The sequence below is a fragment of the Canis lupus genome, chromosome 4 (genome assembly GCF_003254725.2).
Source record: "Canis lupus dingo isolate Sandy chromosome 4, ASM325472v2, whole genome shotgun sequence".
Taxonomy (NCBI): domain Eukaryota; kingdom Metazoa; phylum Chordata; class Mammalia; order Carnivora; family Canidae; genus Canis; species Canis lupus.
Window position 1 is genome coordinate 21706526 of NC_064246.1, and position 27700 is coordinate 21734225.

The 27700-nt window shown below is 45.0% G+C and overlaps 1 protein-coding gene across 1 annotated transcript; it reads left to right on the top strand.

Moving 5' to 3' along the window:
- Window positions 1-1601: 1601 nt before the first annotated feature.
- Window positions 1602-26670, top strand: EIF4EBP2 (eukaryotic translation initiation factor 4E binding protein 2). The gene is made up of 3 exons (XM_025434111.3): window positions 1602-2048; window positions 19104-19289; window positions 20245-26670. Exons 1-3 carry the CDS (start codon window positions 1904-1906, stop codon window positions 20274-20276), a joined length of 363 nt encoding a protein of 120 aa, XP_025289896.1. The 5' UTR covers window positions 1602-1903; the 3' UTR covers window positions 20277-26670.
- Window positions 26671-27700: the final 1030 nt, after the last annotated feature.

Sequence of the window (27700 nt, forward strand, 5' to 3'; positions counted from 1 at the left end):
TTCTTTCTGAATTCTTGGACGCTTATCACAAAATCAGTTCCATGTCATGCTCTGGCCCAACCTGACCACCAATAACAATGTTTGCTTCACTGTGTAAGTTTTCTTGCTTGTTTTCTTGCTTGCTTACTAAGCAATTGATTGGCGCTCTCGGTAGTGAGGACTAGTAGCTATTTTATTTGGGTTAAACACTCAATATCTCTTAGCTTCAATTTCCTCATTCGCAAAATGGGAATGATAGCTATGTTGGTGGTACCTGTGATTCTCTTTCCAATTCCATTTAGGGTATGTTGTAGGCAGAGACAATGCTGCCTAGAGCAGCAGATCTCAAAATGTGATCTGGAGATCCCTGGGGGGGGGGGGGGGGTCCCTGAGACCCTTTCCAAGATTCTGTGAGGTTTCCTATTTTCAACTACTTACCTGTGTGAATCTGGCTTTCCTTCATGCACTTGAATCAAAATAACACATCACAACAGATCGAGTGCAGAAACAGATGTGAGGCTCCAGCTGTCTTCTACGAATCACATGTTAAAATGTCTGCCAAAATGTAAAACAATGCCACTGTTCTCAGTAATTTCTTTCTGTTTTGAAAAATAGAATTTTTAAAATAAAAATACGTTAAATGTAATGACATTATTTTATCAAGCAACCTATTTAGAATTCTCAGTTTTAATTTCGAATACAGTAATTATCAATAGCTATAACCCACACCAAGAAAAGCTCTTGGGAATCCTCAGTTATTCTTAGGAATGTAAACTTTGAAAAGTTTGAGAACCTCAGAGGAAAGACCAGCGTTTCAAAACTAGATTTTTCAGGTACCTTGTGTCCTTAATCTTTCCTTGTGCTTCAGTTCCTTTCTAACACAATACTCACCCTTGTGACATGAGTAGCTATTAATCTCTTTGTTTTCTTAATGTGTAGATTTTGCATTACGTGGGTCTGGAAGGGACTGTCTCTGGCAGGATACACAAGTATACAGAAGTGCACAGCTGGTACCAGGGCTCTCCCCGGGAAAGGGGAATTGGGAAACCAGTCCAGACAGCAGTCCTGATTCTTTTTCTTTTTTTCTTTTTTCCTGATTCTTTTTCTAATGCATCATGCATGCATCGCCTATACCTACTATGGGGCAATTAAAAGTAAAATTACACTTTTGTTTAGATGGCTAGAAAACAGAAGTTGGCTCAAGTAAAGTGGTGTTGACCAGCGATTGGCAAAAAAAAAAAAAAAAAAAAAAAAAAAGGCTGCCCTTTTTGGCTCAGCAGTTCAGCGCCACCTTCGGCCCACAGCGTGGTCCTGGAAACCCGGGATCAAGTCCCACATCAGGTTCCCTGCATGGAGCCTGCTTCTCCCTCTGCCTGTGTCTCTGCCTCTCTCATAAATTAATATTAAAAAAAAAAAAAGCTTACTGGGTTCTCCACCCCCACCCTGGCGTAGCTCTCAAACACTCGGCGCTAAGGACCGCGAACTCGCGTCCGGCCCGCAGGGGCTCGGCCCCGCCCCTCCGTGGCCCCGCCCCTCCGTGGCCCCGCCCCCTCCCCGGCCCCGCCCCTCACGTCACTTCCGCTGACCAGCTTCCCCGAACTCCCTCTGGCTCCCGCCTTCGCCCGCTTCCGGTCGTCGTCGTCGCCGCTGCTGCCGCTGCTGCTGCTGCTGGGGCTGCTGGCGGAGGCCGGAGGATCGGGCGGCGGCGGCGGCGGCGGCTGAGAGGGCGGCGGCGGGAGCGGAGCGGGACGAGGGAGCGAGAGGAAGCAAGCGTGGAGCGAGCGGAGCGCGCCCAGCCCCGCCCGCCCTTCCGCTCGCCGGAGCAGCCGGAGCAGCCGGAGCAGCCCGGGCCCCCAGCCGCCGCCGCCGCCGCCGCCAGCCCGCCCGCCCGCCGGACAAAGCCCGAGAGCCCGCGCCCAGAGCCATGTCCTCGTCCGCCGGCAGCGGCCACCAGCCCAGCCAGAGCCGCGCCATCCCCACGCGCACCGTGCCCATCAGCGACGCCGCGCAGCTACCTCATGACTATTGCACCACGCCCGGGGGGACGCTCTTCTCCACCACGCCGGGAGGTGAGCGCCCGCAGCCCGTCTCCTCCGCCGCGGGCCTCGGACTCAGGGCGTGCCCGAGCCGCGCCGCCGCCCCCGCGCCCCCCAGCTCCGCCGGAGCCCGGGGACCCTGCTGTCGGGAGCCCTCACTTCGCGCGTCCCCCTCGGCTGCATGCCCCTCGGCTCAGCAGCGCGCCGCTCTGGGAACGTGGCTCTCCCGTCGCTGGGGCGGAGGAAAAAAAAAAAAAAGCCCTTGTTCCCGCTTCGTGGCAGCCTTCCGCGCTCGACCCACTTTTCTCCCCCCTCTCTGCCTCCTCCTGGGCAAATTCGTCTGCACTCGGCGTTGCTCTCACTCCTGCATCGCCTGCTGCCTCTTGCACGTCGTGCATTTGTGCACGTTGATGCCCGGTTCCGGAGCTCTCTCCCGGGCCTTTTTAGAAAGGAAGCAAAGTAATTCGCTCCTGGGACCGTGCGAGGACTTGTTTTGCCGCTTTTAGAACGGCCGGAGGAGGCTGGAATGCAGAGTTCGGACGCCTCGCCCAGCATTATCCTGCTTTGACAGCATTGTTTACTTGCTGGATGAGGCTGCCCCACGAGTGGAGTTGGGGGGGGGAGTCCCCAGGCACAGGCTAGGGGGAGAGAATTAGATAATACTCAAGTAATAGCCCCCGGGGAAGACGGGGGGAGGGTAGTGCAGCGCTGGCAGCCCTGAGGATCGGATTTTGACTATGAGGCTTTTGGGGATAGATGTGGAGGGGGCATTATGGAGAAGGGCACCCGAATCGGTAGGATGGATCCATCCCGGGGAAGGGGCAGCGCAGTTCCCCGAGCATTGCTTTTCCGAGTATGACCTGGAACTGTTTACAAGGAAGAACACTGGGGGAGAGGTGAACCACGTTGAATCGGTCACGAGACCAGGGAGCTCAAAGGTTGTCTGTCCCTGGCTGGGCGGTTCTCCAGAGCGAGGACGCGGGAGGGCGATCTTGCAGGATCTTATTGAAAGGGGACCGCGCTTCATTTTAACTAAGGAACTTTGCCTTGGTTCGGCGATGGGGCGGCCTCTTTCTAGGGGGTTGAACTTTGCTGGCAGCCCTTGCCCTGGGAGATTGCTAGTTTCATTGCTGTGGGCTGGCCGCCCCAGTTGTGGACTACAACCAATCCGGTGCAGTCAGGCCGGGTGATCCTTGCATTGGTTGCACAATAGCAAAGACCCACAGAGTAGGGAGACCTTCTTGCCAACAAAGGATAAAAATCTAGGAGAGAGCTCCATAGGGGAATCCATCCAGGCCAGTCTAGGGGAGCGGTAGCTGCCTTGGAAGACTTCAAAATGACCCAAGCAGGAGGAAACCATCAGTATTTTTGGAGAGCTGGGCTTAAGAGAGGCTGTAACTTTGCAGGACAATGGGATGGTGACTCCTGAGGCAGCTTGCTTCACTGGAGAACCCTCCCTCCTGACCTTGTCTGTTCAAGGCCAGCCCCGGAGCATGCCGTGGGTGATCTTGCTTTTTGATCATGAAAGATTTTGGCAGACCGGTATCTGCTCCAGATCAGGTTGTCCTGAACTTTGGACCGACAGCTTTTAAGAAATGGATATTCTTTCCCAAGGCGATAGAAAGGGGTTTATAACTTGCAGAAGTCTTTGTGGTACTGGTCAGTAAATGCCCGTACTCCCAGCATTTGAGAACATATGTCCCAGTAACAACTGCACTCAGCTATTATTTATGTGGGGGAGGGAATCAAGCTTTCAGCTCTTTATTAGTCCTTGTTTTCCCCTGATGGAAGAGCCCCAGAGGGGTTACCTTTTGGACATATTTCTAACAGCCAAGCTACGTTGCTTTTAGGATAAGGGCATAGTCTTTAAGGATTGCTTTAAAGATAGAAGCCTGTCTCATAGTCTGGATTAGTTCCTAAAATGCTTGGAAAGATTTTGCCAGAAATACTGATTCATTTACCCTTCCTTCCAACTTACAGTCACTGCTGCTTTCTCAAATACCACTTAACCTGTCTCCAGATATTTTTTGTATACAGCTCTTTGTTTCAGATTTAAATACTTGTCATCTTAGCTCATCGATTATATTGAACTCGTATTTATTGGTAGAATAGGTTGTAGTCTTTGGATTTTTAGCACAAAGACTTACATAATGTGTTTATGGGATATTGCACTGTTGGGATTGGATTTAATCACTGTTAACTCTGCTGTTTAGATGCTCAATACTTTACTGATATAATTTTCCCCCTTTGGAAATTTTCCCCTCTGATGGTTTGTTCATCTCTCTCGTTATATTCCCCTCTCTCTCTCTCTCTCTCTCTCTCACACACACACACACACACACACACACACACACACACCATGTAATTGAGCCAGGGTAAGATAGTTTGTTATTTGGTCACCTCCAGGCACCTGAGTAATATGGTTAGGTATTTTAAATGAGTTCTGTGGGCCTAGCTCATTGCTTTGCGCAAAAGGGAACCACAGACAAAAGTAGGAAATGGAATCTTTGCTCTCAGTGGTCTTAAAATCCTAAAGGGGGTTGGGGACTGATAAAGATTTTTCTGGAATAAAAAAATGTATAGAATCCAGTGCTAAGATACATTTCAGGTGTGAAATCATTTAGAAAAATGATAGTAAGTTTGGACTGGAAATCTATTTAGTGGAAAGGAAGGGGATTAGCATGACCTGTCTTAAACTTCTGGAAACCTTCTGGAGTGTCATACACGTGTTGCAGCATTCCAGAATAGCAGTTGATGTGCTGAATGCTCTGAATGATCAGACTGGGCAGGGACATTCACAACATAGTGAACTTATGATTTCTTCTCCTTTGAGAGTCTTTTTCTTCATTGGGGATCAGAGGTTACAGCTTACCCCTTGGGAAAGATTTCTCAAAATTGCCTTCTCGTGGTTTAGGAAATGAGAGGTGGGTGGAAACACTCTCTGACCTTTGGATTTCTCAAATTGCTAGAAGAGTCCCTGTTCTCATTGTTAAGGAGGAGGAAATTTTTATTGAGTAAAATTCAAGGCAAAAAAATAATGCCCTTGGATTTTGTTTTGTTTTATCTGTCTTTGGAGGAGTGAGGATGATACTTGGTTCTTTGAGAAGCTACATCTATCCTCAGTGGAAGGGAAAGTGACTGTAGTTGTCTTCACTTTTATAACACTGGTTAGCTGGAAGGAACCTAAAGCTTTCGTAAGTTCTGAACTTTCTCTTTTTGGGAGTGTTGTGCTCTGAGAAATGAGCAGAAACATAGAGAACTCTTTCAGCCTTTCTGCCTTTCTTTTCCTGCATAACATCCTCATCAGCTGTGGAAAAGTGCTGTTGCCATAACAAGAGCACCAGAGGGGAACTAACTGACGGTCTAAAATTGTACTGCTGTGCTTCCTCTCTGCCAGCTGGAGTATTCCTCTGATTGGTTCATTGGGTCAGAATTACCTGAAGGCCATTGGAAGGGTCTGGAATTAAAGGAGAAGGTAGGAAGAAGGGAAAATAATCCACTTGGAGTGAGCTACAATAATAGCATTTGCAGGAAGTTCTAAGTTTTAATCTGGTTCCTTTCTTGGGAGACAAGTAGAGCTCTATGTAGATAATGGGGAAAGAAGGTCAGTTTCTGATTGTCGTGAAATTTCTAACTCCATAACCTTGGGTTGAGTTTATTCTAGGCCAAAAACTTCTGAACCAACAAATGTACATATTTGGCTCTCCAGCTTCAGTTATTAACCAACGAACTTCATTATGACGTGAGAAGTGAGAAGTCCATGAAAAACATAATGAAGGGTGTTCAGTCCCTGTACCTAGTGTTCGAGGAAGAAGGCATTTATTTATCTCAGAGTAACCCAAGTTATTCACATGTTTGTCATTCTGTGGGCGATTCAGCTGTGGTCTCATAGTCATCAGCTGCCAAAGTATCTATTAAAGAAGATGTACTCTAGTTTTTGTATTGGGTGCATTTTTTGCTCACAAAAGATTGAATTCTGAGCCTGGGGGAGGCAGCAGTCTGTGTCCTCAAGGCATACAGCAATGCATTATATGGAAGGGCACACCTCTGCCTGTCCTGAGTTAGATGCAGTCTGACCAGGGAGGAATGGTTCTTACGAGTCAATAGTGTTGCGTGTATGAAGGCCATGTGCACAGCTCCTTCAGCTTGTGGTGGCTTGTTGTGGACAATAGGAAGAGGGAAAAGTGATCAGTCTGAAAACCAGCACCTGCAGGGTTACTCAGGAAAGATGACTGATTCTTAACGACAGTTTCATAAGAGGGGTCTTGCAAAGGGGTACCTGGACGGCTTAGTAGGTAGAGCATGCGACTGTTATTTTTTTTTTTTAAAGATTATATTTATTCATGAGAGAGAGAGAGAGGCAGAGGCAGAGACACAGGCAGAGGGAGAAGCAGGCTCCATGCAGGGAGCCTGACTTGGGACTCGATCCCGAGACTCCAGGATCACACCCTGGGCAGAAGGCAGGCGCCAAACTGCTGAGCCACCCAGGGATCCTACATGTGACTGTTAATATAAGGGTCGTGAGTTCAAGCCCCGTGTGGGGCATGGAGCCTACTTAATATGGGAGGGGGGGAGCAGTCTTGCATGGGTTGGCTGCACCGTAGGCTTGATTATGTGTGCGTAAAAATATGCAGATCAGATAAAGTACAGTTAATGTGGAGTAAGCCAGTTGTTCATTGGGTTAGAGAAGACAGCCTGAGCAGACTGGTTTGTTGGTGTGCGGCAGAACTTTTTCTTGGCTTCCAAGTCTTTTGATGAGTAAGGGAATATTTAAAAGATTTTTGCTACTGTATAACAGAACAAAAATCCATTGAGAATTGTAGTCATTCGACTTATGGAATAGGTAAGGCCTAGACTTTCATGTTCAATTTGTTCATGGTGGAACTTCATTTTGTGAAGGCCCCTGAGAACCTGTGTTTTAAATGACAGCAGCTGTCTGTCCCATGGGCGCCTAGTTTTTAAAGGTCCCCTGCACCTGTTCTCAGGCCAAAGCTCAGAAATCCCTGAGCGTTTACATCTAAGTAAATAATCTTTCAGATCTTCAGGACGCATGCCCTGACAAACAGAAGCTGTTCAGTTCATTGAGTGGTTTGAGAAAGTAAAAAACCTTAGTAAGCAAGGACAAATGAACAGGAGAAGGCAATTCAGTTCATGTAGATTCCATGGGACTTCTGATAGACGAGAGCCTGTCACCTGTAAATAGTGATAGTTTTGTCTTCCTGGTCTATCTGGGTGCCTTTTATTTTTTTCGTGCCCAATTGCTCTGGCTAGAACTTTCAGTACAGTGCTGAACAGAAGTGGCAAGATAGTGCAAACAGATACCTTTCACTTGTTTTCAGCGTTAGAAAACATCTTTCACCATTTGGTAAGATGTTAGCTGTAGGTTTTTCATAGATACCCTTTATCTGATTGAGGAAATTCCCTTTTATTCCTGGTCTGTTGGGTGTTTCTGTCATGAAAGAGGGGGTTGGATTTTGTCAAATGCATTTTTTTTTTTTTTCACTTACTGAGTTGATTGTATGTATTGTATTTTTGTTTTTTATCTTGTGGACATGACATATTATGTCAATTGATTTTTTTTTTTTAAGATTTATTTATTTATTCATGAGAGACACAGAGAGAAAGGCAGAGACACAGGCAGAGGGAGAAGCAGGCTTCTCTCAGGGAGCCTGATGTGGGACTCCATCCTGGATGCCGAGATCATGCCCTGAGCCACAGGCAGGTGCCCAACCGCTGAGCCACCCAGGTGTCCCGGTCAATTGATTTTTGACTGGTGAACCAGCCTCGTATTCTTGGGATAAATCCCACTTAGTCATGGTATATAATCCTTTTTATATGTTGCTAAATTTGTTGTGCCACTATTTGGTTGAGGGTTTTTGCATCTCTATTCATAAGGCGTATTAGTCTGTTTTTTCTTGTGGTGTCTTTGGTTTTAGAACCAAGATAATACTGGCCTCATTCAATTCTAATTATTTTAGAAATGGCCTGCTGAATTTAGAGCAGAAATGCTATTTATTGGTGAAGGTAGACCATTGCTCTAGTGTTAGACACTTTTCAGAAAGTGTGAGAGGCTTGTGATTCTTCATTTCAGGGTGTCATAATGAATCATTTGGGCCTCAGAGGAGCCCATGTCACCACCAGAGACTATTTATATTAGAGTCAGGCTGTTTTTAGGTTGAAATGAAACTATTCTCTGGGCAGGTAAGTTCCTAAAATCATGACTAGGCAGCAGATGAAAACAGTGACCTGGACCAGGGATCTCCAATAGACTCTTGCCTCTCACAGACTTTGTTGGTAGACTTCAAGCTCCTTACTTGAAAGTAAGTGAAAAGTGGAAGATGTTAGTAGATAGGCATCATTTTTATTTTTTAAAATAAGTGTCCACAAGCAGTGAACTTTGGAAGAAAGCATACAGTTGGAATGAAAGCCAGGTTTGAATCTGAATGTTTTCTCCATACCAATAGCAGTGATTAATTATTAGTATTACAGACAGAGGCTGAACCACATCTGTGAAATCTATTCCAAAGAATTGATCCAGGACACAGCTAGCAACCTGGCAGATCCAATCAACATTTTCCTGGAATCAGAGCGAGACATTTTTGTAGAGATTTATTTCAAGATGAATGTTCAAGCCCAAACAGAAGTATGTGTATTTGAGGGGCTCCTGGGTAGCGCAGTCTGTTAAGCATCTGCCTTCAGCTCAGGTCATGATCTCAGGGTCCTGGGATTGAGCCCTGCCTGGGGCTCCCTGCAGGGAGTCTGCTACTCCCTCTCCCTCTGTTTTACTCCTTGCACAAACACATGTGCACTTGCGTTCTCTCACTCAAATAAATAAATTCTTAAAAAAAAAAAAAGTACATTTGATATGCTTTATTTTGACCCAGATTTTCCGATGGTCAAGCCTAGACAGACTTAAAAACTTTTGACATTTATTTAAGATTAGTTGTGGTTTGTATACCATTTTGTTCCTGATGCTAGCTAAAAAGATCTTTTCAAATCATGTTACAGCCGAGACTCAAGAGAACCAAATTTGCTTAGCGTACCTAGCTTATTTGTATTGGTCTCCTGATTCCTGGGTCACTATGTGTCTTTTCACAAATACTTTTAACTTCTCTAGATATTAGTTTCTTCAAGTCTAAAATGACAGGCTTTTGCCAGATGTTCTTTAAGCCTGTTCTAAACACTAGACCTTCAGAATAGAAACACGGTCATTATCCATTCCCTTTCAGCCTAGGCGTGTGTTCTTTGATGGCAGTGTCCTAAGTGACTGGGCCAGAAGCCATCCTTTGACAATATCTTGGAAATCTGCTCCCAGTTATTGAGACTTGGAGTTAAACAAAGAACAGTAGGATTGGCTTTTCACAAACCTTAGACGTCTCCCATTTGCCATAGTACTTTAGTCACTAAGTTATAAGCTCCCCAGGTTCCAGTTTTACCTTCAGTTGATGTAAAAAAGTTGTCCCTCTCTTGATTTTATTAGCACTTTAGGGATTTTGATGTGTGCACAAACTGAATGTGGTCTGGCCACCATCAACCTCCCCAGAGGATGCTGGCTTGGGCAGCTTTTAGTTTCCTCTGGTTTATATAGCATAGAGCTTTATTGGAGTCTGTCTTTTCATCCAGAGTCTCCATAAAGAACAGATGTTTAAACAGACTTTTTTTTTTTTAAGTGGCAGTGTGCCAAGCCCCCGGATATATACCATAGTTACCAGTCATGGCTTCCCCTAGTGTCTGGTCTGGTGTGCATCTGACCCAGTTCTGGCTAAATGAGATGAGGGGCAAGTCGCTAAAGGTTTGCTGAGAAAGATTTTCTCTTGGTTGGAGAGAATGCCCTGAGGTAAGCCCTGTTTGACTCCACATTCTCCCTTCCTCTTTGAACACTGTTGTATGGGGATATTAGGTCCCTCTTAGCCTTTGGAGGATTTGTCACCAGCTTATTCAAGCTGTGCGATTTAGGCAAGTTACTTGATGTTTCTTGTTCCAAGCTGTCATTTGGCATGAGTGTGTGCTTTATTCTAATACGGGAAGCAGCTGTAGTTAAACAACTTTCTGCTGGGGACCCTATGAAAGTACAGTAATGACTACCCTCTTCAGTTAACCACATTACAGTGGGCTTTCTTTCTGTAGGTGGTTTAATTTGAGGTTAATACAATTTCTTGAATGTATATAGCTTAATTCCTGGGTTAATTATTTAACTAAGCCACTTGGTCTTAAAAGAGACCCTTAGGCTTGAATGACCTTGTTTATGTACCTAACCATCTTGGCAAGTGTAATTTTGAGCCTCTTTTATTGGTTTTGTTCCTTGCCATTTGAAAATCACTAGTTTTTAGATCAAAGGGTAGATGCTTTTCTCCCCCTTCTTTCTATTCTCCACCAAAAGAACTCTTACTCCCCTGTTTTCCTGGTAATGTCAGCATCTAAAAAGTACTGGATCGTGGTATTAGATTTATCTTAGTATCTCTGGTAATCAAGGGATAAAGAAAAATTTATAAATACCTACTGTTAAAAGATTTAAAACTTCATCTTTGTTCCTAAATCTAAACATGAAGACTGAGGTAATATATGCACATTTGAAAAATAATATGGAAAAAAAAAAACAAAACAGAAGCACCTGAAATGTAAAGTAAAATGCCGGTACATGACTGCTTTTAACAGTTTCAGTTTGTAGTGTTTTTATTGGTCACCACTATTGCTATATATGTATACCACAGTTTCTTGGTTTGTTAACTTTAGATGATAACCATTGATTCCCTGTTATGAAAGATGAGTAATCTGGAGCACTTCCATTACTCTCTCCCTGGTTTCCACTCCCTCTTTATTTACCAGTTTTTGTAAATTGTGTTACTGGTTCTGATTCTTCTGGTAGCTGCCTTTAAAATGGAAAATAATAGAGTCAAAACCTCTGTCTCAATCTGTCAATTTAGCTCTCTGCTGTATAAAATTATATAATACATCTTGTCTCTACTTCCCTGGTAGGTCAACTTTTCCATTATTTTTACAATATTAGGGCCTGTAACATTTACATACTCTCTTGTAGTTATTCTTTACTTTTATTATAGTTTGATCACAAACAGTGAAACCAGTATATAGCACATGTGATAGTTTGGTTCTTAACTTTTTAATATAAAACCAAGGGGCATGATTATTTTTATAGAAAAGGAAATGGAAAACTAACTCACTGAAAGGAAAAGCATCCATCATCAAGGTGAAATAGAAAAACTTTTTTTTCTTTTACAGTCCATCAGTTGATCAAAATCATGGTCCATTTTTAAAAAAGATTTTATTTATTTTTAGAGAGAGCACCTGGGGGAGGGGCTGAGAGAGACTCTCAGGGAGACTCCTTGCTGAGCATGGAGCCCCACCTGGGGCTTGATCTCACCACCCTGAGATCATGATCTGAGCCCAAATCAGAGTCAGATGCTTAACTGACTGAGCCACCCAGGCACCCCACGCCCCATTTTAATATGTTATATTCAAGGTTGGATTTCTTCTATGGTCTTTGTTTTCCTTCTTCAGGAATTGAGGATTAACTTCTAGTTACTTGTAGCTGTGTTGGTTGACATGAAATTGGCCTGACATAAATGTGGCAGGCAGTTTGGATGAAACGTGGATCACCAGGAAGTTCTTGCTTCAGAAAATAGATGTCTCTGTGTGCACATGTATAAGAGACCTTGAGGATTGTAGATTTCTTTAGTTTTTTGTCTTGGAATAAATATAATCTCATGGTAAACACAATATAGGACAAAAACAAAGGTTTTTTTTCTTGCCATTTTATTCATAGTTGAGTCTTAATGTTTTTCTTTGAATAGTTTTGATTTTTTGAATGGTCAGATGCCATAGATCCTTAGTCACTGACAGGCTGATTGCCCATTTTTGCCCTGTATCTGCTACAATGAAACTTTTTCGCTTGCATTGATCTAAAATTCAAACACCTAAAATACTATCCTTTTGTACTCCTATTTTTCTTGGCCATACTTGAGAACATTAATGGCATCACTTAAGACTCCAGCTCTTCAGGGTGTCTTGTCTTCTGAATTAATTTACTTTGTTTGCATTCAAAATCAAATGTGTTTTAGGGATCCACTAAAAGACTATTGAAACTAATTGAGTTTAGCAAGGTTGCAGGATACAAGATTGGTATACAAAAACCAATTGTAACTTCTATATACTTTCAGTGGACAATGCAAAAATAGAAACAATTCCATTTCTAATAACCTAAAAATAATAAAATATATAGGCATACATTTTTAAAAAAATATTTTATTTATTTATTCATGAGAGACACAGAGAGAGAGAGAGAGGCAGAGACACAGGCAGAGGAAGAAGCAGGCTCCATGCAGGGAACCCAATGTGGGACTCGATCCCGGGTCTCCAGGATCATGCCCTGGGCCAAAAGCAGGCACTAAACTGCTGAGCCACCCAGGGATCCCAAGGCATACATTTAATGAAAAGAATATAAAACTTACACTGTGGAAACTACAAAACATGGTTGAAAGAAATTGAAGAAAACCTAAATAAATGGAAAGATATTGCACATTCATGGATTGGAAAGTGAGAGTGTCAAGATGACTTTACTTTCCCAATTGATCTACACGTTCAACACAGTCCCATCAAAATCCCAGCTGGCTTCTTTGCATAAGTTGATAAGCTGATCCTAAAGTTAATAGGGAATTTTAAGAGACTTAAAATAGCCTAAACAATTCCAAAAAAGAAAGAAAAAGTTGGCAGACTTACATTTCAAAAATTATTACAAATAAAAACAGTACGGAACTGCCATAAGGATAAACATAGAACAGTGGTATAGAATTGAGAGTTCAGAAATAAACCCTCACAGTTGTGGCACTTGATCTTTTACAAGGATGCCAAGACAATTAAATGGGGGAAAAATAGTCTTTTCAACAAATGATACTGGTACAACTGGATATCTGCACACAAAAACTGAAGTTGGACCCCCTGGCTTGAAGACCTAAATTTAGGAGCTTAAAACTATAAAACCTTTAGGAAAAAAACATGGGCACAAATCTTTATAACCTTGGTTAGCAAATAGTTTCTTGTGTATGGCACCAAAAGCACAAGCAACGGGGCAGCCCGGGTGGCTCAGTGGTTTAGTGCCGCCTTCAGCCCAGGGCGTGATCCTGGAGACCTGGGATCAAGTCCCACATTCGGGCACCCTACATGGAGCCTGCTTTTCCCTCTGTCTATGTCTCTCTACTTCTCTCTCTCTCTCTCTCTTTTTTTTCTCTCTGTGTCTCTCATAAATAAATAAAATCTTAAAAAAAAAGCACAAACAACAAAAGAAAAAGACATAAATTGGACTTTATCAAAATTAAAAATTTTTGTGCTTCAAAGAATACCAACAAGAAAGTGAAAAAGCAACCCACAGAATAGGGGAAAATATTGCAAGTCATATATGAAGAAAGGGCTTGTATTAATAAATATAAAGAACTCAAAACTCAATAGTAAACAGCCCACTAAAAAATGGGCAAAGGATCTAAAAAGATATTTTCCCAAAAATGTCCATTGGAATGACCAATAAGCCTGAAAAGATGTTCAACACCATTTTCTGTCAGGGAAATGCAAATTAAATCACAATGAAATTTGAGAAATAAAACAAATGAGCAAAGGGGAAAAAAGGAGAGAGGCAAACCAAGAAACAAACTTTTAACTATAGAGAACAAACCAAAGGGGAGGTAGGTGGGTGGAGGGGTGAAATAGGTGATGGGGATTAAGAAGTACACCTGTTGTGATGAACACCAGGTGTTGTATGGAATTGTTGAATTTCACTATATTGTACACCAGAAACTTAATATTACACTATGTGTTAACTAACTGGAATTTAAATAAAAACTTAAAAAAAAATCAAACCACAATGAGATACCACTTTACACCCACAAGATAGCTATAATAAAAAACAGCAAGCGTTGGCTGCAATGTGTATACATTGGAACCCTCACACACTGCTGGTGGGAGTGGAAAATTGGTGCAGCCACCTTGGAAAACAGTCTGGTGTTTCCTCAAAAGATTAAACACAGAGTTACCATATGATCCAGCAATTCTTTGCTTACCCAAGAGAAATGAAAACATATGTCCACACAAAGACAGGTACATGAACTTTTATAGCAGCATTACTCAGAGTAGAAACACCCCACACATCCATCAACCGATTAATTGATAAAATGTGACATATACATGTAATGGAATATTGTTTGGCAATAAAAAGAAAAGTACTGGAGAAATGCTAAACATGAACGAACCTTGAAAATAGAGGCAAGTAAAGGAAGCAGTCAAAAGATCACGTATGATTCTGTTTATATGAGATGTCCAGAATAGGCAAATCTTTAGACAAAAAACAGTGGTTGCCTAGGGCTACAGGGGTTGGAGGACAACGGGAAGGGACTGCTCAATACAGATGGGTTATCTTTTGGATAGTTGTGGTGTTCTAAAGTTGATTGTGGTGATGTTTGCGCAGCTCTGTAAATTATATCTCAGTAAAGCTGTAAAAATATGTATTTTATCGTTTCTGCAGAGTCATAGAGGTTCTTCAGAGTTTCTCTTATACCTCACATATTTAAGTGGGCTCTCTACTGCTTATTTCCCAGTTGGTCCAATTACAGTTCTTTAATGCATATGCTATTGCTAATATATAATTTAGACATAGAAAGCTTGCTTTTATCCTGTGCTTTTTTTTTTTTTTTTTTACCGTCTCATCCCCAGAGTTCCAAGCTTGACATCCTGCAGAAGAATAATCTTGTTCTGACTTGCAAGTTGAATGTTAGTTTAAGAACATCTGACAGTGAAACTTCACTCTTTTGAAACCTAGCCATGAACAAAAGTGGTGGTGACACAGCAAATATGCAAAGTCCATCCACTAAAGCTTCTTCCCTTGGTTCCTTGGAAAGCCATCAGGCCCCTTTCTCAGCCCGTCTGCTTTTATTTTACATAGTGTTCTAATAAGTGTATCAGTGATTTCGGAGTCCCTACAAGGTTAGGAGCATCGGGTTAGGATAAGTGAATTGTGCCCCATCTCCATCCCCAAGTTCCTAAATCGAAGCCCTAACCACCAATGTGTTGATATTTGCAGATGGGGCCTTGGGATGTAATTAGGTTTAGATGAGGGCGTGAGGCCCTCATGAGGGATTAGTACCCTTGTAAAAAAAAGAAAGAAAAAAAGAAAAAGGCACCAGGGAGCTTGCTCCCCCATCCTGCTGCATCCAAGGACATATTGAAAATGTGACTGTGTATACACGCTGAAGAGAGCTCTCAGCAGAAACAGACCACACTGTCATCTTGGTCTAGGACTTCTCAAGAACTGAGAAAATACATTCTGTTTAAGCCACCCTGTCTATGCTATTTTGTTGTAGCAGCCCAAGCTGAGTGAGACTTGGAAGAAAGGGGGGTTCTTAAGCCTAATAGTGAGGGAAGAAACTATGAATGAGGGAAGGGACAAGCGCAGGTTCTTTGAATTCTGTCCAGTAGAAGGAAAATGTAGAGCCTAGGCTCCAAGACTTTATCAGCCACAACAGTTTATAGAGTGATCTTTATAATAGTAGCCCCAGTTCGTCAAGAAAGGGTTGGATTGTTTTCTGTTTAAAATGGTAAAAAGTGGGACACCTGGGTGGCTCAGTGGTTGAGTGTCTGTCTGCCTTTGGCTCGGGTCGTGATCCTGGGGTCCAGGATTGAGTCCTGCACCAGGCTCCCTGCATGGAACCTGCTTCTCCTCCCTCTGCCTGTGTGTCTCTGCCTCTCTCTCTCTCTCTCTCTCTCTCTCTCTCTCTGTCTCTCGTGAATAAATAAATAAAATCTTTAAAAAAATAAAAATAAAGTAAAAAGTTTTAAGTCTGTACAAGAAAATTTTCCATCCAAAATAATTCACATTCTTCACTTTTTGGAAGTTGAACTAAGTTTTCTGCTGTGCAAAATGACACCTTCATCATAATTTCCAGACACTTTTTTAAAGTTGTCGCTCTAGTTCTTATTTTTCAAAGTAAAGAAGGCAAAGAAAATTTTGTACTCTCCTTGTCCTAAAATAATATTTGAGACAGGATGTAAGACTTGTGGCTTCTTTCAACTGGGAATGAAGGATTTCCAACTTTTCCAAGTGCCCTCCAGGGGCTGGAGGGAGGCACACAGAACTGCTCTGCCAAGGTGAGGTTTATGGTGTGAGTCCTGTCACAGACAGGCTGTGGGCCTTTGCCTCTGTCACTCTACAAGTAAAAATAAGGAAGCTAATTCTAGCTCTAGAACCCAGAGACTTTGTGAAGTTCTCAGCCTTTACCTTTCTCGCCTAGGCGGAAAAATGAAAGAACTGGCACTTAAGTAATTAGAGCTGCTGCCCAGGTTTGTGCCACGCTGTCCTTCAGAGATTATCCTCCAGCATCCCCTTTTACTACCAGTAGTCTGCGAGGCCCCCCTGCTGCTCTGAAACGAACTTACATTACAGGACCTATCTACTCAGGTAATTACGAGAATTGCGTATTTCTGCTACATATGCAAAAATGAAGGGATGACTACTTTGTCAGATACATAAGTAAGTCCTTGGGCCTTGGTGAACTGGAAAACCAAGAAACAGAACCCATCTCTCCCCAATTCTGTAACACTCCCGAGGACCAGGAACAGCACCACCATCTCACGCTTCCCTCTGGGAGTGCAGTGCTCCAGGGCCAGCAAGGTGGCCTCTGGATGAAAATTGCCCTTCACTATGGTGTTGATGTGGAAGTGACAGTTACCTGCCCAGTCCTTTGGCTTCAGACAATGTGCCCCTGGTGTGGATGTCCCTGGGGACTGAGGCAGAGTAGAGAGAGGGCTACACTGGGAGTCTGGAGACCAGGGGCTCCTCTGTTCTGATTTTGCCTCTGCTTTGCTCTGTGAGCTCTATTCAGTTACTTTCTGGGTGTCTGCTTCATCTGTCAAGGTGACCCCGGTAACCCCTTCCCTTGTTCTCTCACTAATTCTTTGATATTTTGCCTGTTTTCAGATGGACTATTACTAGGCTTTTGGTAGAAGATTGAAATCAGGTTGTTTTTGTTTTTGTTTAAGATTTATTTTTAAGTAATCTCTACACCCCAGTGCAGGGCTCGCAGTCACAACCCCTAGACCCAAGAGTCACATGCTCCATCCCCTGAGCCAGCCAGACGGCCCTGAAGTTGGATTCTTCACTTTTTAATGAACAGGAGAATGGCCCGAGGAACTTAAAAATATAGATTTCCAGGTTCTAATCCCAGGGATTTTGATTCAGATAGGACATTTTAAAACAAGCTTTCCAGAGGATTCAGATGCAGATACCTGCAAGAAATACTGTTGTGATAGGTTCCAAATATGGCACAGCATTTTTCATAGTACTCTATCTTGGAGAGGCTGAGAGCCAGATACTTTATTTTCACCTCTTATAAATTGTAAATATGATTGTGTATGCAGTGTAGCTATAACAGAACTAGATAGTAAAGGGGAAAATTGATAACCTTTAGAGTTGGTTTGAAACCAAAGGGTTGTGTTTTGAGGATGCCCCCCTGAGAACATTTCTTCCATTTTGAGACACTGAGTCATTCTTTCCTGTGACAGGTTTTGTAGTATCGAGAGAAGAGTGTGTTTAGCACTTGATTCTGGTTGTAAAAGCAAGGATGGGGGCAGGGGCAGTTTGGAGGGTAGAGTCTCTTGGCCATTTTCTCACCTAGGAGTCACTAGTTTGACGCTTATTTTCCATCTAGTGAAAAAGAAATAACTTACTAGCATTTGCATGAAAGTGTCATGGTACCACTGCAGATAGGAATCCCAAGAAAACACTGAGTTTGTAATTCTACTTCCCAGCTATTTAGCAGAATATTGGTATCATCTCTTTAGATTAAATATTCATCTCCTTCCTTCTTCGGGAAGACTCCAGAATTTCCATTCCTCTTGCAGTAGACGCCTTGCTTTTTTCCACCTGCTTCCACTCATTTCAGGTAGATTTATTATCTGTTTTTATTTGTTTTTCCATTTCCCGGGATGTAGCTGTCACATGGTATTTGAGAAAATCTGCCTGAACCAGACTCATTATGACAGGAATATTTTCACTTGAGAATCCACAAGCATTGACCAGCAGATACTATCTACCTCTTTAAATGGGTAACTTTGTACACAATCTAGTTTTCATATAATACTATTTTTAACTTAGATGCCTGAATCTTTCCCTCCTCTGGTTTTAAGCTTAGTTTGGGCAAGATGCCTCCACCTGACCACTTTGCTTTGTTTGTAGGCAGGGGTGGCAAGTGTGTTGGGCAACCATTCCTTCTTCTCCCTCGTTCAGCAGACGTCACTGAATGGTGGCCACGTTCTGTATCACTGAGCCAGCTGTACTCTAGGTTCAATAGTAGAGCCCCAGGCATCAACTACATTAAGCCAACATCAAGCATCTTTAACTTGTCACTATATCTTATTTATAGTAATTCATAACTTTGGCCAGCCATGACAGAAGAAGTAGCAGGTTTTCTTAACTGTTCATCAAGTCCAATGCACTCTTTAGAAGGATTGTTGCAAGACACTCTGGTAGCACTTACGGTATGCAGATCTTTTCATAAAATAAAGAAGGGCTGCCCAGTCCAACTTCTCCCACAACTCTGTCGGGGAAGAATGTTGGTTGGTCTCTGTGCCTTTGGAAAGCCTTTAACTTAAAGGCAGCTGTCTGTTGGTGATTTTTTTCACTTGTTTATTTCTTCATTTAAAACTTTCTAAATGGTAGAACCAAAGTCATATAGAAAGAAGACACAGGCCCAGCATAAGCAAGTCACAATCTTTAGAGGAGAGGCAGATCGATAAATGGGTTCCTACAAGAGATGATGTGTATTGAGTCAGATGGGGGAAAGATTTTTTTTTTTTTTTTAATTTTTTCTGTAAAAGAAATGATGCTGGGATTGAGCCTTAAAGATGAGCGGAAGAGGAAAAGGCACTCCTCTGGCAAGGAGCCTGGTCCCAGGCAAGGAGGGTAGAACTTGTCCTTTTTGCTTGAACTGTGAACCCTCAGGTTAGGTGTAGATGGAATTTAAAATAAATTCTCAGGTAATATATGTTCATAGCCCCTTAATTGATTTCAGACTCTTCAATCCTGTTTTCCAGGAACCCGAATCATTTATGATCGGAAATTTCTGTTGGATCGTCGCAATTCTCCCATGGCTCAGACCCCGCCCTGCCATCTGCCCAATATCCCAGGGGTCACCAGCCCTGGCACCTTAATCGAAGACTCCAAAGTAGAAGTAAACAATTTGAACAACTTGAACAATCATGACAGGAAGCACGCAGTTGGTAAGAGAATGCTGGTTTGGGGGCCAAGTGGGTAGCCCTGGGAATTCAAATGGTCGATCACAGGTTGAAAAATTGATGCCTCGGTTATAACCAGCATTCATTTACATGTCTGTAAAGTTCCTGCCTCCCCCAGCTCCCATCACTAAGGTTTACTGAAATGTTCTGGAAATCCTAAGTTCTAAATCATAAGCGAATCTAATCCAGGCGTGGCGGGAAATCCAGACTCAGGGCAAAGGAAGTCCTTAGATGAGTCCTTGAGCCAAGCCTCAGAGCCTGCTTAGCTTGGGCTGTCCTGGACTCAGAGCAACATACCGAAGAGGCCCCATTTCCACTGCCTCTTGGAAGTAGACCTGATTCTTACAAGAACAGTGTCCTTTCTGTGGTGCAGGGGGAAATGTGGTTTGTTTCCCCCATTCTCCAGGACTGCCTGTGATACCTACACACACACACTCACGGAGTAATGAGTCCACTCTGTCTCTGTGGAAGGAGGGAGGTGGAAATGGCCAGCTCCCGAGAGGTACGCCCTGAGTTGTACCCTGCGACCTCTGTGCTCAGGCCAACAGTCTGCCTCCTCAGATTCCAAATGAGCCTTTAATAGACAAAGTGTTGATTCAGAGCAGGGCCAAAGTTGAGAGCCTCCAGAAGAGTTTGCTGACGTGATAGATGGCAAGGAGCTCCCCCTGGGGCATCTGCAGACAGGGGCATGCTAGGCGAGTTTTCACCTGGATCTCTTCCCCCAGGTGCTACTCCTTGTGGGTTGTTTGGCTGCCATGCCATTCTCCACCCCCACCCCCCACCCCCCCAGATTAAAAAGACCAGCCAAAGCAAACAAATAATTGTTTTAAGGCAGCAGAGAATGGGAAAGTTTGGATTATTTTTTGACCCTCATGCAGAGGAATGTTGGGGCTGCTTGGCTTTCTCTTTTTGTGCTAACCTTTGTCTTGATTCTTACTAGGGGATGATGCTCAGTTTGAGATGGACATCTGACTGCCCTGCAGGATCGCAGAAAAGCAGCAGCGCCAAGGCTGTGTGCACCGGATTGGGCCCATAGGATCAACATGAACAGACAAGGGGCAGTGCCAGCAGTCCCAATGCAGCCCCCATGTCTCCCTCTTCTTCCTTCCCTCTGGGTGCCAAATGATGCGAAGATGAACTTCATCTGACCATTTCCTCTCTGTTTCCTGTCCCCCTTCCCAGTCACACAGATTCGATCCCAAGTCCTTGACATATTTTTGTAGACATAAGCAGCCCACAGAGGGAAACAGTTACAACTCTGGCTTCCGTAGTCACTTTACATTTGGGAAAAAACCTGTCCTCCCCGCTCCCACCCCTCATTTTTTTTTCAAATCCCCAATCGAATATCAGCCTGTCAACAATCGCCTGGCTGGGAAGTCTGGGGAAGCAATATTGAAGTTTTGGTGGGTTCAGCATTATCTGTGTTCTGACCCTCTACCTGCCTTCCCCATCCTTGCCCCCCACCTGTGGTTCAGAGCTGCAAGAGTCTGCGTGTTTGGGGTCTTCACAACCATCAGAGGGAAATGATAAATGAAAAGAGAGCCACTCTCCCTCTTACCTTGAGCTGTTTGTCCCTAGGGGCAGAACACAGTTTATAAAGCTCTGGTAGCATGTGACGCTCTTGTGAGGTCCCCTTCCCCCTCTTCCTCCGGCAGGAGTGTCTCCTGTCTTTGATCTTCTGGTTCAGCTTCCCAGTCCTTCACTTAGCACATCTGAGTGGGAAGGTCTGAGCCCTACCCCAGTGGGGAGGCCTCGGTAAGCAGCGGGGCTCTCCTCTTCTCCTTCCTCCCTGCTGGTGTCCTGTTGCTCGCCTGTGCCCTTGTATCTGAGCCACCAGGGTGATTCTGCTGCTCCCAGAACAGGCCAAGTGACAGGTGCTTTGGGGGAGGCCTGGTCATAATCTGCCAGTGACACTGGAGAGTGACCGTGGGAGTATGCGGAACCAGGTACTCAGTCTCAGTAGTCCTTGCCTTCTAGTCTCCTGAGCTTTGCCATGCTTGCTGTCTTCCTGCAGTTTCTTATATTTGGAATTTAAAAAGGTGACTTTCAGAATGCTCTTAAGAAAGAACAAAACTTTTCCTTTGTGGACCTGCTCAGGCTGCTGGGATAGATAGGCACGGGCTTGCAAGTGGGTTCCTCCCAGTTCTCTTGCCTTTCCCCCATCGGACTTGGGGTTGTCCCTCTTCCTCCCTCTCCCTCCCTCCCTCCCTCCCTCCCTCCTCTCTCTCTCTCTCTCTCTCTCTCTCTGCCAGGCCATTTTTCAAGTACACATCAAAGATACCTCAAGTGTTGGTATCTGATAATATCTCACTCCTCTTATCTGAGGAGTGATCTTTTATTTTTAAGATGACTACAGACCTATTTTTCGATATGTTTTCAATACGATTTTGAACAGCAACTTTTTGATTACACATCTTCCAGTGTTAGGGAGGTGAGAAACGTCCACAGGCGAGTCTGCTGTTCCATGTCACCATCCTTTGTCTCCGCCAGTCCCTGATGAGCTCTTTGCTTCTCCCTCTCGTTTGGGGTGTGCATGTTTGCAATTTGTAGTGGGTGGTTTGTAAAACTGGACCATTATGCCTTGCCGTGGGTTGTTCACGAGAAGCCTCGTTCTTCACCCCCCCTCGCTTTTTCATGTCCCCCGTACCCCCCCGCCACGCCCTCCCAGCTGTTGACTGGCACGATAATCCCGGGACGGTGACCCCCTCGTAGAAAGACTAACACCTCTGTCTCCTAGACCAGTAAAGTAGCCTCTGGTGTCCTGGGAATTTCTGGTTGCATTTGGTGCCCTGAACCCTCTCATTAAGAGATCACATCCCAGGGTGAGAGGAACAGGCCAATTGGCTTAAGAAAGAGAGCTGTTAGTTTTTCTTTTGAACTCTGAAAAGACCCTGTTTATGAACACATTTTAGAAGAGAGGAAGGCTGTCTGAGGAACTTTGTTCTGTTTTCTACTACAAAATGTGAATAGTTCAGAGAGTGAACCTTTTGTGATGGTTGATGTTTCTCAGGAATAAGCTGGCTCTCCAAAATTTGGGGGATGCTTTCAGACTAAAAAAATTAATCAGAGAAGCATTTTCTTGTCTTTTTGTAATGTATCCTTGTTCTGATTTTAATTAAACTCCGAATTTCGCTTTCCCTACTCTTGGAAAAACTTGAGTTGCACTGTCATTTGCATGAGAAACTTAATCAGCACCCCTCTGTCCCCTGGAAGCTTGATTCTTTGGGAATGAAGCTTCTTGTCCTTCATAGCTGGCTTTGGCATCCTGTGGAACCCAGCTCCAACTCCAGCAGGTCGAGCAGTGAGCAGAGGTTTGCCCCTTCTTGATCTTCATCGGTACACATGAAAACTTGGCCTCCTCGCTGAGCAGCGGGGGAGTGGATTTAAAACATGCCAGCTTGAGTAATATTGAGGTGCCCTTTTCCCCCTTTTCTGCCATCTTGGGGAATCTCTCCACATAGCTCCCTAATCGGAGGCCGTTTTTCTAGTATTTGTGGCGAGCGAGCGTCAGCTGCATGATAGAGCAGCGGCCTGATCCTTCAGCCTTTGCTGCAAGGACCTACTGACTGGTTGGTACTCTTCTGTCCTGGAGGCCACTGCTGAGAGATACTGTGACCTGCATGAATCTGCATTTTAAAGATGGTTTGAGAAGGCAACAGATTAACTTGTAATGGATGACACCTTTGTGCCATGCATCACAAAATGTTTTTTTTTCTTAGGGCGAGCCACATCCAGAAGAAAGTGATCTGTCCTGGCCTTCTCATGGGGAGGGAGAACCCTTAGGGGACAATTAGCATGAAATGGTTCATAAAATCTTAGTGATCATTTGCTCTTTTGATGAGGAAACCATGTTTCTGTACCTTTGAGGACAATCCATCTTAATGAGAAATGACCTTGTCCCTCCAAATTCCAGCAAGAGACATGCAATTGTCTTGGTACAAGTAAGTGTCTGTGCTACACTATGGTTTGCTGAGATCACCACTTCTTTGTATTGTTTAGCTAAATGTCCTCAAGATCATACTGCCGAGCAGCTGGCTTTTTGGTGCTGGGCTGTGAAGCCCAGAGTTTTATTCTTCCACCTGTATTGGTTCTCTATTGCTGTGTAGCAGATTACCCCCAAACTTTAAATCTTAAAAGAGCAAACCTCTGTCAGCTTCTGGAGGTTAGGAATTGGGAAACAGCTTAGCAGGATGGTTCTGGCACAGGGTTGCAGGAAGTTGTAGTCAAGATGTTGGCAGGGACTGCAGTCATCTGGGGCTGGAGAATCTACTGTGCTCTCATTTTTGTGGCTGTTGGCAGGATGCCTGGGTTCTGTCCATATGGGTCGCTCTGTAGAGCAGCACACGTGTCCTCACACCATAGCAGCTGGCTCCCCCCTGAGCAGGTGATCCCAGGGAGAGGGCAAGAAGGAATCTGCAGTGCCTTTCATTGCTGTCTGATAGCACACATCATCACCTCTTGTGTTCCTTAGAAGCAAGCTATGAAGCCTGGCCAACACACAAGGGGAGGGGAAGATACACACCACCTATGAATGGAACAGTATCAAAGAATTTGAGGATGTATCTTAAAATCACCTCACCCCCCCCAACAGAGGATAAAGTCCGCCCAACAGGGGTTAGCTTAAACTAGATAACACAAAGCGATATGTTGCTACTGTATCTCCAAACTGGATAGAAGACTGATACTCTTTCCCCAAAGCCACCTGCTAGTTTTGAGAGTGGTGACAAGAAATGACAATTCCCAAGAGAATAAAAAGAGCTATACATTTGCCTGGCTAGCAGCGGTGCAAGGATTCTTCATTGGGAGTCCTAGGCTTGATGTCTCTGAGACTCCTCCGTACCACATCTTTGCATCTCCCTTAGCCAGGAACTGATAAAGGGAATTCGATCCTTCTTACCGAGCCACTAAAACGGACTTAAATTGCAGTCAGAGTTGCTAAACTAAAGGAAGAAATGTGAATGAGATGTTGGGGTCCTGGGCTGAGTAAAAGCTTCACAGTTCAGATTCAGGATGAAGTAGGTGATAGCATCAGCATCTGGAAGCCAGGTCCCTATCAGAGTCGATGTTAGCACTTGGGCCCTGCAGCCACACCAGCTGAGACAGATTTGGATCGGGTCTCCCCCAAGAAGCCACTTCTCCGATGTGGTGGGGAACATCTGGGATTTAGAAAGGTCCGTGCTTGATTGCTCCTTTAAACCCACCGTGTATCTTGACTGCCCACCTCGTCTTGGGCTCTCTGGTGGAAATGTGTTCTTAAAGAGAAAGAAGCGGTCCTGGCTTCACCCTTGAGAGAAACAGGTGAGCCTAGTCCGTCGAACACATACTTAGTGAAAGTCTGCTGGGTGTCTGGCGCCCAGGCCCAACCACGTTTTAGAGACTTGAGACATCTACGAGATGCACATTCCTGTCTGGCTTTAAGCTCTGCCTCTTCCTGGCATCTTCTTTCTGGCCCTGCTTGGAGCATGAACTTGACTAGGAAGCATTGCTGCCGAGGCAGCCCTAAGAACAGGGGTACTTTCTCCACAAGTCAGGAGCCCCTCTTCACAGCACTTTCACCTGCATTGTGTTTTTCCTTCTGATTTTGGGATGGAGTCAAAATAGATGGTCTTTCATTTTCTTTTGAGTGGGTTACCAGCTCTTTGGGACCATCCGACCTTTCCTTTTGGTACATCTACACACGGCCTGTATGTGTGGGTTTCACCCCAGAACCCGTTCTCCCCTTCTTGGGTATTCCATGGCGTGTCAAGCATCTTGGCTGGTCTAAGCTGGGGCCCTGGGCCCTTTGCATTCTCCTGCAGAGAGGCGGTCCGTTGCCTCTCCATCTGGGTCAGAACTTGCCCCCCTTGGCAGGTTTCTGGACTACAGGCATAGCAGCTGTTTATTAATCTGCGAAACCCAACCACTTGCCCACCCATGACATCTGGGACCCGGTAATCATTTGAAGAAGCATGGTTTCTTTGGGAGGGCAGTTTCTGTCTGGACTTTGGAAGGGGTGTGGTTAACCCTCCCCACCCCCGCCCCATTCCCGAGTCTTTACCTCTCAGCTCTTAATAAAGGATGAAATCAGATCTTGAGGCAACTGGGTCACAATTCTTTTTGAATTCTTATGCCCCAGGGGCATTTCCTGTTCTAGTAAGGATTTTCCAGTTTAGCACTGAGTTTTCCTTGAGGCTAGCTCAGGAATTTCTTAGGGAGACTCTTAAGGAGATGGACACAAACTTCTTTTTTCAAAGAATCATTCATGTCACCTTTCTCGCCCTCTGGAATTTAAATTTCTTTATCTGGGCTGGTCCTAGAAGTGAATACCTAGCCTAGCGGTGAAGCTAGATTTAAGAGGTTTCTTGAGTCCCTGTTCAGATGGTCTATGGTTTTTCTTAGCTTACCTTCTGCTGACACCGCCCCGCCCCCCCCCCGCCCCCAGAAGACCACGGGGTATGGATGGCCAGTGGGAAATGTTGCCGAGGTGAAACGCAGTTCCTAGGGTATTTAAATTCTCACTCTGCCGCCTTTCTAAGAGTGGGGAGGCTGACAGATGCTGCAATGCTTGATAATCATTTGGCCACGCTGAAATTTCCAAAGGGAGCTCTTGCCGGTGCTTACTCCCTGAATTCCTGGACACTTCTGACTTAGAGTTCCATGAATCTAGCACAGAATATTCATTCTTGCCCCCAGTGTATCCCTTCCTCTACATCTTAACCTTTAAAAACAAAAAACCCAAGCCCAGGCCAAGGGTAGTTTTTACTTGAAACCAGGAGGGTGGGGGAGGAACACAAAATGAGGACGGGTTGTACTCCTAAGCCATCCTGCTCCTGGTGGCCATGTCCAAATCACTGAGTACTGTGAGCCAGTGCCTTTCCTTCCCCTGAAGATAGAGCACCCCCCTACCTCCCCCACCCCCCACTTCCCACTTGGGCATCCCAGGGGCAAGCCTCATTGGAGGCATCTTGGGGGAGCCCAGAGGACACTCGCATATCCAGGTGTCTACTTGAGCATCTTTAAAATATTTTGTATCTAAAACAAATGCCCTTCCCCGTCTTAGTGGCACCAGCGGCCCAGCTCCATCCACTCTGAATGGAAAGTAGAGACTGCCAGTACTTTCCTTGGTCTTCCCTTTGTCCTTTGATGTCATTGTCCTCTGCCCCCCCTCCCCCCACCGCCTCCCCCTCCATTTCACTGTCGTGGATGGATAGCAGAGGACACCATGCGGGCTTGAGGCCGTCCTATGTGAGTCCATGATCACTTCTGTTGGGGTTTTGTTGTTTTTGTAACTGTCCTAAACCAGCAGGTGTTTGGAAATTAGGGGGAAAATTAAATTCTCACCAATGGTTGCTGTTACAGTCAAATCAATAAAGATCTTGAGTATCAACTTGAGTTTTGATTTTTTTTTTTTATTTCAAGTGAAACCCTGTTGATTTCACATGTGGAGGGTCTTGACCGGTGAGGGAGATGGGCAAAGATGGTCAGCCATTCCGTATGGCAGTTCTCAACATCCGCGGCACACTGGCTTTGTCTGGCCCCTACGTATGCAGTGGGTTTCTCTCCCTGCCCTCAGAAGCGTGGTGGTGAACAGGTGCATGTGGGGCCGCCTCACAGAAGCCCAGACAACGGTCTTGCCTTTTTCCAGAAGGGGGCTGCCTGCATTCCCAGGGGCACTTGTCAGAAATGCATCCCGCCCGAGGTCCTGAACTCCAGGAGCTGCGGGAGCATCCGACTGCTATTACGAATCCAGTGAGTCTCACGTATTAATACTGAGGACGAGAATCCTGTCCTGTTTGAGCTGCCAACAGGTCCACAGAGTAAAAGTGGACTTGAAACGTTTTCCTTACAAGGACAGCGTCGAGGTTTGGTTGTCTGGCTTCAGAGTGAGGCAGCCTTGAAGGCTGGCTGAGTGGCCACATTCCTTCCACCAGAGTTCTCTAGGGTAGCCTGGGATTAAGGACTACGCGTTCCCAGGTGGCTGTGAGGCTGGGCTCGGCTCACGGAAGGCGCTTAGCCCCGGGCCTGGCACGAAGAGTTCGAGAAAGGACTGGAGCACAGCCTGGCTGGCATGGCAGCCAGAGGTCGGCCGGTTGGGCCTCCTTTCCCTCGGGAGTGAGCAAGTTTGGGCGTGGAGTGGGCTTGCAGACCGCGGCTCCAGCCAGCCCTGGGACCTTTGGAAGGACTAAGGAATCTTTCCACTAGCACTTCATCGTCCTTTACTCTGCGCAGAGGCAGGTAGGATGTGGCAGGGCAGGGTATGGGGAGGCTGAGGATGGAGGCACAGGCCTCCCACCACCCGTGTAGCCCGTGTTTCTGCTTCTCTCCTTCCAGTCCTGTCTCCTCTCCAGGTACCGCCCAGCCAAGGACAGCAAGGCAGCCGATTGTCCCCACTCAGCCACTGGCTTGGCGCGGCTCTC

Bases quoted from the DNA above. Each gene is read 5' to 3' on its own strand.
- EIF4EBP2 (XM_025434111.3), top strand. From the start codon at position 1,904: ATGTCCTCGTCCGCCGGCAGCGGCCACCAGCCCAGCCAGAGCCGCGCC. The intron at 2,049-19,103 runs GTGAGCGCCCGC...CCTGTTTTCCAG, and splicing joins CTTCTCCACCACGCCGGGAG to GAACCCGAATCATTTATGAT. The intron at 19,290-20,244 runs GTAAGAGAATGC...GATTCTTACTAG, and splicing joins TGACAGGAAGCACGCAGTTG to GGGATGATGCTCAGTTTGAG.